Source organism: Podarcis cretensis (genome assembly GCF_951804945.1).
Source record: "Podarcis cretensis genome assembly, chromosome: 8".
NCBI lineage: Eukaryota > Metazoa > Chordata > Lepidosauria > Squamata > Lacertidae > Podarcis > Podarcis cretensis.
The window spans coordinates 77,580,024-77,592,675 of NC_137177.1; the positions used below are offsets into that span (position 1 = coordinate 77,580,024).

Sequence of the window (12,652 nt, forward strand, 5' to 3'; positions counted from 1 at the left end):
TTACGGATTAAAATGAGCCACATTTGCAGTTGATGGTGTACGTTTCCCCCACTATGTTCGTTTTGTGTGTGAGTTTTTTGCGGATTTTTTTTTTTTTTTTGACGGAATGGGGGAATTGCAATAGAAAAGCTACTTCAAAAGCAGCAATAAACTCAAAGATAAATTAAGGAAATTGAATGAGCCACATTTGGAAAAAGTGTCAGGGAAGGCTAATACGCCCATCGCTTAAGGTTAAATTGCGGCAATGAAGAGAGAATGTGGCTCCCACCCCAGTGAATCCAAAATTCGAGACGCGCCGCGCATATTTGCCAAAATACTTTCGCAGGGAGTTCTGTTGGGGATTCTGGGTTTTTAGTTGGGAAGCTTCTTGGTCTGGAGGGCCATGTTGTACCCCCACTGTCAGAGGCATGCTATCCTTGAATATCCGTTACTGAGAAACACAAGTGGGGAGATTGCCACTGTGCTCAGGTCCTGTTTGCTGGCTTCCCAGAAGAGACCCCTGGTTTGTCACTGCAAGAACAGGATGCTGGACTAGGTGGGCTTTCTCTAACTCATGGGTAGGCAAACTAAGGCCCAGGGGCCAGATCCAGCCCAATCGCCTTCTAAATCCAGCCCGCGGATGGTCCGGGAATCAGTGTGATTTTACATGTGTAGAATGTGTCCTTTTATTTAAAATGCATCTGTGGGTTATTTGAGGGGCCTGCCTGGTGTTTTTACATGAGTAGAATGTGTGCTTTTATTTAAAATGCACCTCTGGGTTATTTGTGGGGCATAGGAATTCGTTCATTTCCCCCCCCCCCTCCAAAATATAGTCTGGTCTGAGGGACAGTGAACCGGCCCGCTGCTGAAAAAGTTTGCTGATCCCTGTACAGTGCTCTTCCGATGTTCACACAGTGCATTGTTAAAACATGGAATTCGCTTCTATCAATGGCCACAAGCCACCATGGCTAGTATCACAAGTGGGGCTGTTGTGCTTGGGCCTTCCCTTAAGCATCATCTTGACCACTGTAAGAACAGGGTGGGCTTTGGGCCTGATCCAGCAGGGCTTTTCCTATGCTCTTACAGGCCTGCAACCCCCACTTACACCTGTCTTTATTTACTGGGACCAGTCCGTATTTGTTTGGTTCCTGTCCTAGTTCAATATCTGTTTCTTTTGGAGGAAATCCTAATTCGAACGTTGCTCATTCGAGGACTTAACCTGACGTGGTATTTGCCATGTGGTCTGATCCTGTGTGAGGAGAGCCTGGCTGCCAAAATAGTCCAAAGAACCACCATCCTATTCTTACACTGGCCCACCCAGACAGCACTCTCTCCATTTACAGTTCCCAGCAACTGGTATTGCCACTGAGAGTGTGGGGAGAGTTAGTAGCTGAGAAATGTATTGTGATGATTGAAAAGCGGAACAAGGAGGTGTGACGGAGATGGAAGAAGGACAACGGTATCTCACTTGGATGGAAGGGAACTTTCTTTCCAGAGGGGATTGCAAACGGCAGCCATTCATTGATGGCCTTGCTGGCGTTTTCCCTGGTACGCATCTCTGACTTGAAGAACAAGCACCCTCATGGCTTTTTAAAAAGGGTGTGGTACAGACCGCACCTCCTTCTAGTTTCATCTCCATCCTCCTCTTCCTCCTCCCTGCTGAGACTGAAGAGGAGGAAGCTGGCAGGTAGGACCACCTCCTGGGCTGGTTGTAGGTTAAAAAGGCACACAGGTGGGGACTGGCTCAAGGCAGACTGAGGTTGCTGGGGCAGATCACCCAAATGGACCGGTATTAAATGACTCTCCTCTTCTTTCAAGGGCTGACGGATGAAGAAATTGACCTGGCCTTCCAGCAGTCAGGTACTGCCAAAGAGGAGCCTCAGCCCCATAGCCTTTCCACGCAGTTGGTGCCGACTCAGCCACCTCATCTTGCCCCACACAGTAAGTAGCCCCATGGCAACCACCAGACTGTTTTAATTCCATACACCTCTCGGTCTTGTCTTCTTTCTCAGGGCTGCGAAACAGGCAGTGTTTTTCTTAAGTGTTTCTGGTTTTTATCTCGCTTTTGTTTTTCTCGGGCACTAGCCCCCACAATGGTGGAAACATTTGACTGTAGGATGGCAATGCATTAAGGGTTGAATACAAGGAGGCAATATAAGAGTGGGAGTTTGGGTTTTTTAAAAAATATCATTCCTAAAAGAGCAGGTTCCCATCCCAAATCGATACGTATTATACATAATATGTATATAAAATATGTATTTTAAATAATACCTTTGCAATTTTGGGTTGTGTGCAACCATTAGGCTAAAAGTTAACAAGTCAGTCATGTCCATTAATGTCAGTGGGCCTACTCTGAGTAAATCCCTTCTCCGGGATACCCCCCCCCCTCTCCCTAGGCCACACCCCCTACTTGCCTCTGTTTCTTGCTTGCCTGGATGGAGGATTGAGGAGGGAGGGAATCTGTGAGTATGTGTAGAAACTAGTCTACTGTACAGAGGTGAAATTTACATGCACAGTCCCAGCCATGTTTACCTCTGCTCCTGCTTACCAGTGGCATGTGGCCCTAGGAAGGTTGCCCAGAAGAGAATGTGGCCCTCAGGCTGTGCGGGGGGATGGGGGACACAGTCCCCCACTACTTGTTTGGATCCATTTCGTCATTGAAGCTTACCTGCCATCTTGCCCGTTTTCACACCCTATAATTTCATCTGCCACTTCCTTTCGTTTCCGCGCTTGAGGTTGCTGCTGGTTCCTGACGCCAGGCCAGTACGATCCCAGCCTCTAATAAAGATTTAACGCCAGCAATCTACTAGCACCTATTAGTCCCAATAAAGATATTGCAGAGTGAACGGCAACTTGTCCGCTCGCTGTGGTTTTGGCTCCCAACCTCACTCGTGAAAATGACAAGGAAATTAATTAATCTCCATGCAACAACTCAAACGTGCAATTAAGCCGCGGCCCTTCGGCTCGAGATGTAATTCTCATCTTGCTCTCTGACTGGCTCCAGAGGTTATCCTGAAGTACGGAAAGTGCATAAGGACATCAGAAGAGCCCTTCTGGATCAGGCCAAAGGCCCATCTAGTCCATCGCCCTGTTTTTTCATAGCTCCAGGAAGCCAACAGGTAGAGCAAGAAGAAAGCTTGCAGCGTTTGGGACTTTTTAGTTTAGAGTGATAGGTGACATAATAGAAGCTTATGAATTGATGCATGGCCTGGGTAAAACGGGATAGAGAAAAGTTTTTTCTCCCGCCTTCATAACACTAGAACTTGCAGCCACCCAATGCAGCTGAATGTTGGAAGATTCGGTACAGGTGAAAGGAAGTCCTTCTTCACTCAATGCCTAGTTAAACTTTGGAACTCACTCCCACAGGAGGCAGTGATGGCAAGCAGCCTTGGTGTCTTTGTAAAGGGTTACACAAATTCATGGAGAGAAGGGCTATTGATGACTACTAGCCATACTGTCACTTTTCTCAGTTCCTTATTTTAAAGTCCCAATTCCTTAATGCTGATGCTAAGCCTTTAACCACAGAAGAGAACCATTCAGTTCTCTTCTTCCTTGCTGATTGAGTTCACTAGCATGTACAAGTGTGTGTGTGTGTGTGTGTGTGTGTGTGTGTGTGAGAGAGAGAGAGAGAGAGAGAGAGAGAGAGAATCTTCCCATCTGTATTTTTGCCAAGAAGTGTCAAAAACGGCTTCTTTTTTTAAAAAAAACAACAACTCAACACACATACACACACATACACCCCACAAGCCACCAACTCCTTGATTTTGATTAATATAGAGAAACAAGACTTGGGTTGACTGATAATAAAACTGATAAATGACATCTGAATTACTTGTAGCTGTAATTTATTACATAAAATATCTTTTATTTGACATGCGATTAGTTGCTGGAAGCATCACTCAATCTGACTAGTTTGAACGCGCTCCCAAAATGAACCCCCCAACTTGGAAGGGAAATAAAGGAGGCAGAGTGGGAACACTGGTGCTGTCTGCTGTTGACATTTATGAAATACTCTAATCCAGAAGTGAGGAGAAATCTGACTCTAAGTGTTTAAATGATTGATAGGGTTTATATATACGTTTCCCCACCTCCCCTAATTTCCTTCATTACATACAAATTCCGGGGAGTTCCTGAGCTAAGGTGTGCAAGGAGTGTTTGCATTGCGCGGGCGTTGTCAGGATCCCATAATATTTACGACCCTTGTCGGTGCTGGTTTTGCACTCCACCGTCTTTCGTACAAGGGCTGTTGGTTCCTGCTCTCCTTACCCTTGGATGTTAAGGCAGCCACTCAAGTAGGCCTCCTGTGGCAAGTTAAGGGCTGCCTCCAAGCGATCGCTCAAAGAAGTGTCACAGAAATCTGCTTTCTCTGCTTCCAGGCCACAAACGACCAACGTGGGCATTTGTTGGCTGACAAAACTTTTTGGAAGGCTGCTTGAGAGATGGGGCAGTGGCCGGTAACAGAGATTGTTTTTAAAGGGGGATTGCGCAAGGCCACATGAGAGAAGAGGTCTGTGGGTGGCTCTTACCATGATAGCTCCACAGAACCTCAGCGTTCAAAGGCAGTCTACCTCAGGATGCCAATTGCTAGAGGCCACCCAGTTGCCCTTATGTACTCCTTGGCTGACTTTCCAGGTGTGTTTTTATATATTCTGGAAGACGCTCAGATGGGCGGGGTAATAATAATAATAATAATAATAATAATAATAATGGTGATAAAATTCCGGGGAATAGGGCTCTCAGCTGGATGCTGCTGCTGAATAGCTCAGTTGGTTAGAGCGTTGTGCTTATAACATCAAAGTCACAGGCTTGATCCCCATATGGGACAGCTGCATATTCCTGCATTTCAGGGGGTTGGACTAGATGATCCTCAGTGTACCTTCCAACTCTACAATTCTATGACTGTTCTGTAGGGCCCTGCTTGGGTAGTTATTTATGTGACACTTTAGACCTAGCTTAGTATTTTCTATGTGACAGATTATTATATAGATAGGGAGATTGCTGGCCTCCCCGTTAAATATTTTGCAGGCCTTGAGGGGTTCCTTACCAATGCATTAAGAAGAGCTCCGCTGGATCAGGCCAAAGGCTCATTTAGTCCAGCATCCTGCTCTCACAGTTGTCTTACTCTTATTACAGAAAGTGGTAGGTTTTCCCACACAGATCCTACTCCTTCTCCTCAAAGCTGAAGGAACTGTGCAATAAGTCTGCCAAAGTTACTAGTCTACAGGGTTGGGTCCTGGCTCACAGAGTCCCTTTTCACTGTCGCATCAGGGAAGCTGGTGCAGAATGTGGGGTGTTTTCTTCCTCCTCTCCTTCTTCTTCTCCTTCCCTTCCCCTCTCTTCAATTACTTCTTTTCCCCTTTTCCTCAGTGCCTTTTATTTTTCGCCACAAGACAGAATTGTTCCACACACCCCTAAAACGAGTAAAATGGCATTTCAGCTCCTCGTCTTTATAGACTCTCTGAACTTTCCGAAAGATCATCTCGGTCCCTTTTCATTAATAATGAAAACCAGGGGGCAATAAAATGTTCTTAGCACGAACATTACAGGGACAGAGGGAGAGATGACAGAGGTCAAAGGCCGCAGATGATGGAGTTGCTATGGGGGGGGGGGGACTTAGGGAGACCTACAGGTGTCTTCGGAGTCTTCCTGGAGGTCAAAGAAGGAGTGGGACATTGGGGCCTGGGCAAAGCTCGGGGCAACTATTCCGACATGGTTCATAAGAAGACAGTAACTCCGTAATAGTGGGGATTTTATTTGCAAGATTTTGAGTTGCTTCTCCTATACAGTGGTGCCTCGGGTTAAGAACTTAATTCGTCCGTTCTTAACCTAAAACTGTTCTTAACCTGAGGTACCACTTTAGCTAATGGGGCCTCTCGCTGCCGCCACACCGCTGCCGCTCGATTTCTGTTCTCATCCTGAAGCAAAGTTCTTAACCCAAGGTACTATTTCTGGGTTAGCGGAGTCTGTAACCTGAAGCGTCTGTAACCCGAGGTACCACTGTACAGAGTAAACCCATTGAAACGAATGGACTTAAGTGACTAATGATCTTGAACATTAGCAGGTCTGCTCTGAGTTGGAGACAACCCATTGAGGGCATCTATTGGAGTTGAGACTGAAAAATCCAGAGCTAGGACTGGCAGTTACGTTTTCTGAGCCATGTGAACTCTGGGAACTGTAACTCTGTGATGGGAATAGGGGCATCCTAACAACTCTTAGCATCCTTAACGAACCACAGCTCCCAGAATCCTTTAGGGGAGCCCTGACTGTTTAAAGAGGTATGATGGTGCTTTAAATGTGTGGTGCAGATGTGGTTATATATTTGGAATGTATCATTGGCCCGATGTTGAAACATAACCTTGTAATACATACTCTCAACCTGAAGCTTTACAGTATATCCCTGGTTAGACAATTTTACAATTGCTTCTCTGGGGAATTACTCCATATTTACTGGAGGCTCTTCCTCAGGGATGGGGAACCTGTGGCCTTCCAGATCTTGTCGGACTTCAACTCCTATCTGTTCTGACCATTGGCCATGCTAGCTGGAGGCTGATGGGAAACAGAGTTTGACCATGTCTGGAGGGTCCTAAGTTCCCCATCTCGATCCTGTGCCTGGATAAGGAGCGCAGCAGGGAATACCACAAAACCCTGCCCGTTCCTCCTCACTCTTACCTTTTTCGCTTCTGCCCTCCAGGTCCCCCTGGTTCCAGATGGCGGGATTACGGCGCTCTAGCGATTATCATGGCAGGCATCGCTTTCGGCTTCCACCAGCTCTACAAGGTAAGGGATTACCTTCCGACTTTTGTCAAGGCCATGGGATGCAACCTCTGTAGCTCTGCAGGGAGGTCCCAGGATTCAGCTCCCAATGGCGTCGGCAGGTAGGGCTGGGAGAAAACCCCCCGCCTAAAATCCTGGACTATTGCTACCAGTCAGTGTGGACAATGCAGAGCAAGGTGCACCAGTGATCTGACTCAGTGTAAGGCAGTTTCCTATGTCATTAGGCAGTGGTTCTCAAACTTTTTTCTCTGGGCCTCAGTTTCAGAATACAAATTTGCTCGCGCCACTCTGATTTTTTTTTTTTTAATGGATAAGAAATACACTGGAAAAGAAAAAGGAACAACTCCTATCAGTGCTTGATTTATAACCTAGAACACAACTACTTTATAAACAACAACAAAAACAAAAACAACAACAATAATAATAATAATTTATTATTTATATACCCCGCCCATCTGGCTGGGCTTCCCCAGCCACTCTGGGCGGCTTCCAACAGAATGTTAAAAATGTGATAAAACATTAAAAACTTGCCTAAACAGAGCTGCCTTCAGATGTCTTCTAGATAGTTGTTTATTTCCTTGACATCTGATGGGAGGGCGTTCCACAGGGTGGGTGCCACTACTGAGAAGGCTCTCTGCCTGGTTCCCTGTAACCTCATTTCCCGCAGTGTGGGATCCGGCAGAAGGCCTTTGGAGCTGGACCTTAGCGTCCGGGCTAAACAATGGGGGTAGAGATGCTCCTTCAGGTATAATATGACAATGGGACATCGAGATTAATGCAGCTACATATGAACATGACTCATCCCCCAAATATAATTATAAACAAGTCTCTTACATATATGTATCTTAAGTATGTATAGAAACTCAAAGAAAGGTGTGAGTTTGCTTTTGCTGGGTAATCTCAATTGTATTATGTCTAATATGAGACAGACAAACTCTTATCTCTGCACCAACACAAATAAGCACTTCTTTTTTCTGATCTTTCATATTTGTCTGAGTTGAAAATCCCTGTTCACAACAATATGTCACAGGGAACTGTAGATGAATAGCCAATGCTCTTGGAAGAGGAGTGGATACCGTTTCTCCGTGTATATCGAAGAAAAATTATTTTGATACTATACTACATGGAAATGTTGAAATGGGTCTTAGATTGCCCTTGAATCAGCCACACTTTCCCACCCTCTCTGGCCACACCAGTGTGACACACCACACTCCTTGAGAACCACTGTCTTAAGGGAAAGACTCAGTGGCAGAGCTTCCCATTTGCATGCAGAAAGTCTTAGGTTCAATCCCCAGTATCCCCAGGTAGAAGAAAAGGCAGAAATCTGATTCAGTTTGATATAAAAGTGAACCTACCTAATTTTCTTTTCCCAAAGCAATGTGAGGACCGAAACACAGCTCTCCTTCACAGTTCACACTTCTATGAATTTTGCAATGTCATTGTCCAGTTGCTTTTTTTTTTAAAATGCACGTCTTAGGGGAAAGTGTACATAAAAGTGAATATATTCATCAAAATAAAATAGAAAAATGCATTGTGTTTGTGGAAACCACTTGCAAAAATGTGTATGTAAGTCAGAGCTGCGTACAAAAATATGCTTATTAGGAGAAGTTTGCACCAGAATTCTGACAGATTCACATGAGGATATAAAAAAGGAACTGCTACAGAAATGTAGAGTGCTGAATTTAAGATTTTTTTTTTTTTGGGGGGGGGGGGAGATGAGAAACCAAGAAAACCAAAATTGTCATATCCACCCTTATCTCCAGGTAGGCATGAGAATATCCCTTGTCTGAAACCCCGGGGAGCCACTGCCAGTAAACACCATGTCTGCTTGATTACTGGCCTGTTCTGCCCAATTTTGTCCATAACCCTGCTCCCCACTGATATGCGGCCCCTGGAAGGTTGCACAGCAGGGAATGTGGCCCCTGCAGTGTAGAGAGTTGAGCTCTTGCCATGGAATGTTGTATTCACACGGCTTGTGTGTGCTTGTGAAGACTTGCCTCTTGCTGCAGAGTTCCCTTGTTCCCTGGACCCCATGCATTCTCCTTCCCACCCCATGGAAATATACTTTGTAGGTCTGCTTCTATTAGCAAAAGGAGAGAGTGTTAACTTCATTAGGGCTTATGAGTCAACAAAGCACAGTGCCAGGGGAGTATTTGAGTTTTATCTGCATTTATTGGAAAGATGCCCGCCCCATCTTTCCATCTAAAACTTTGCAGGTGGCTAATGGCTGCAGCTCTGAAAGCAAGCAACTGGGCAGGGAGGGGATGCTAAAATAATTCTGTTATTCCTTTTTTAAAAAAGTGATACCAAAAAAGTAGCAGTAAAATATGAATAAAAAACTCAGTTGGCAACAAGCAACTTTAGGGAGCTTTCGAAAGCCTGAGGACTTGAATTGGCACCCAATGCTCATCAAACTATTCGCCATGTGTTGGGTATAATTCCAAGGAGCTTTTCCTCCTGTTGTTACCTATCTCACCTCAGACATAGGAGGGTTTCTAAAGGTGATTTGAACCAGTTGGGAGCATAAACATAGGTTTCAAACAAACACTAGTTTGTTTAACCAGCCAACTTCAGAAACCATGGTTTGAAGAAACTGGCTAGTTTTACACTGGGGTGCTTTTCAACCTGAGGGTGTGACACATAATCAAGTATTCCTGCTGGTGCATGTAACACTAAACCATGGTTTATCATGACACATAAACTCAAGCACTGTGCAAGTATACAGCCTGCCACTTTACCCAATGCAGCTGTGGGATTATTTTTTGAACTCTGGAAAAGACCCTGTAAAACAACTAAACAAAAACAGAAGAATTAATTATTTCAGCTCGTACTGTGCATGAAAAGCCATTTCAAGAGATCACACTGTGTGTGGTCGCTGCATGTTTTTCCACCAGGATTTTACCAAAAGCATCCACCAGGTCTCTTTATATATGACAATCAGAAAATGCAGTATTAGCTCACAGAACGTTGTGAGTTGATTGAAAAGGAAAAGGGGAAGATTAGGGCTGATTGGGGTTTGTGTGCAGAATGGTCCACTGGAGGAAAGCATGCCTGGCTGGATCCTGGAGCAGGATCCTTCCTTTTAGGAGGTGAGAACACATTTGAATAGTCTTTCCTTGCAAGTCCTACTTGTTAAATATACAAACAGGTAAAATAGGACTTTAGCCTCATGTAAAGAGGCAGGAGTGGCTATTGGGGTAGAGGTAATGGCTCACAGATTTTAGCAGTGACTCCCATTGTGCCAGAGCTAACCCGGGCATTACAAGGGTGTCCCCTCTCTTTCATTTCTGAAGTGCTAACAGATATGCAAATACGTAAACGAGGCTGACGCCAGACATCTGTATCATTAACAGTGTAGATCAAGTGGAGAACATATTCCCCCACCCCCAGGCACTTCAATCTTGTGGGGTTTTATTTATTTATTTTTTAAAAAGCATAGTAAACTCTCTTTAAAAAATACCTTTAAACATTTCTCTCTCTCCAGATAGACACTATTTATTTATTTTTCCTCTTTAAAGCAAAGATTAGAGGCAGATGCTAGGTTTTGTCTTTCTCTATCTAATATTTCCCCCCAAAAGTGGAAGATTAATATTTCTGTTCTGAAGTACAGCAAATCTGAAATTCCCTTTGGGACAGAGATAATGATGATGATGATGATGATGATGATTAATAATTCAAACTATACCCACAAGGTTTCAGGACCTAAAATGCCTTTCTCACCAGTCCTGTCCCCATAGCCTGCTCCAAAGCACTGGAGGCAGAATGAGAGTGAATTCCTATTTGTGAGTCCCGCCTCACATAGGGAACAGGCTGGATGCGGCCCTCCAGCTTCCGTTTCTGGCCCTTGGAGGTTTCCCCAGCTCATACCTGCCATTTGCCCTGCTTCACACTGTAAGTGTATATCCCTGGCTTTAATAATGCTATGGTTTGTGATGTGCCAGCAAATCAGAATTGCAAACCATGGTTTGAAGTGGGTTTGTAAACCATAGCTTGTGCTAACGATGGTTTAGCTCAAGGTCTGACTTGGCAAACTTTGGTTACAGTCATAGCTGTGTCTCAGAAAAATGGGAGTATAGTCAACCAGCTGTGAGCCAGGGTCTGCATTTGGATGTCATGCTAAACCAGACTCCCCCTTGCAGAGGAGGGAGGAGTACCTAAGCCTGGGAGAGGAGGTAGACTCACTCTCATTACACCAAGCTACAGTTTAACTCTACCATCTCAATCTGGTGTTTTATCCAACTAAGTCAAAGTAGACTCATTGAAATAAATAGACCAAAGTGAGTACGGTAATTTCACTTGGCTTGCCCTGAGTTGAACTAGTATTTGATACATCCATGTATATTTTGGGACAACATCCCCAGCCAGCATAATATGAGATATGAGACCCAGAACATCCGGAAGGTATGAGATTGGTGAAGGCTGGGCTAACATTAGGTCTCAACCAACTCATAGTTTGCTTGTAAGTTTGAAAGTGCAAATCGTAGTTTGCTGTGATATCTGAATCAAGTCTCATTGGATGCTAGGCAGTTCTATACAGTGGTACCTTGGGTTACATACACGTCAGGTTACATATGCTTCAGGTTACACACTCCGCTAACCCAGAAATAGTGATTCAGGTTAAGAACTTTGCTTCAGGATAAGAACAGAAATCGGGCTCCGGCGGCGCGGCGGCAGCAGCGGGAGGCCCCATTAGCTAAAGTGGTGCTTCAGGTTAAGAACAGTTTCAGGTTAAGAACAGACCTCTGGAACGAATTAAGTACTTAACCCGAGGTACCACTGTATATGCAGCATCCATGGTTCTCAGGGTGCTTGAATTAGGTCTGAAGCAGTCCATAGTTTGCCTCTACAGTTGGAAGAGCAAAACCCAGTTTAGTGTGATGTCTTAATTGAACCCGATTGGACCCTGGGCCATTCTATGTGTAGCACCCCATCAGGCCCTGATTGATGTTTGGCAAGGAATGTGTGGTTCAGATTTCAGGGTGCTTGAGCCAAGCGCAAATGTACACCCGTTTCCTTTCCTCCTGTCAACACACTTAGCTCTCTGCTGTTTTGGTGCAGAAATACCTGCTCCCGTTGATCATGGGCGGCAAGGAAGACAGGAAGCAACTGCAGAGGATCGAGTCGAGCATCTCTGAGATGAGTGGCAGCGTGACGCAGACAGGTGAAGATTAATGATTCCATCAGTCCCTGCCCCTCAAAGCCCCTGCTCCCCACGTCTCTCTCCCCCCCCCCACGTCTCCTTTCTTCTCGCCCCCACCCCCAGTCTTCCCTCCATTCCCCAACCTTCTCCTCCATCTCCACTTTATGTGGTGACTTCATTTATCTGCTCTGAGAAATCTGTTCACATTTGCAAATGAAGCCGCCGTCATTTCGGTTTAATTTGAAATTGCTTGTTTACTGTCGGCGCGGCCTCAATTAATTATGTTTTTACGGAAAGGCTCCCAACCTCAGAATATTAATAAGGGGAATAAAATGACAGCCTTTCGAAGGGGCTGTAAAGTTCATTTTTAATTTCTGCTTCTCTGAGGGTTTTCTTTGGGTTTTTTCCCTCCTGCCCCCTCCTTTTTCTTTTGGGGGACGGGTGGGGGCACCTGCTCTGCTGCCACCCCTTCCCCTCCACATTTTTTCCTTCTGAGTACTCAAGGCAGGGTCAAGAGAGTCTGTAATTACGCCTCGTCCCCCGACCCCGGCAACCTTCTCTGTTATTGACTCCATAGGGCTATTCTTCATTACACACTGCCCCGACGGATGACCTAGATTAGCTGTTACCTGTCACACTAGTGAAATCTCTCTCTCTTCTCTCTCTCTATCTTTTTATGAACCTGTTTACTGGTTTATAATTTGAAAAAAGGGGGGTTGGGGGGAACCTCTGAGCAGTGATAATCAGTCCCCCCCCCTC

At 45.2% G+C, this 12,652-nt stretch overlaps 1 protein-coding gene across 1 annotated transcript in view; it reads left to right on the forward strand.

Annotated features, from left to right (window-relative positions):
• PEX14 (peroxisomal biogenesis factor 14) overlaps positions 1 to 12,652 on the forward strand; it is a 150,050-nt gene that overhangs the window by 99,021 nt on the left and 38,377 nt on the right. The window contains exons 4-6 of the mRNA XM_079987163.1: positions 1,798 to 1,920; positions 6,671 to 6,756; positions 11,812 to 11,914. Of these exons, the coding sequence (XP_079843289.1) occupies positions 1,798 to 1,920; positions 6,671 to 6,756; positions 11,812 to 11,914 (312 nt within the window). The remainder of the gene's footprint in view (positions 1 to 1,797; positions 1,921 to 6,670; positions 6,757 to 11,811; positions 11,915 to 12,652) is intronic.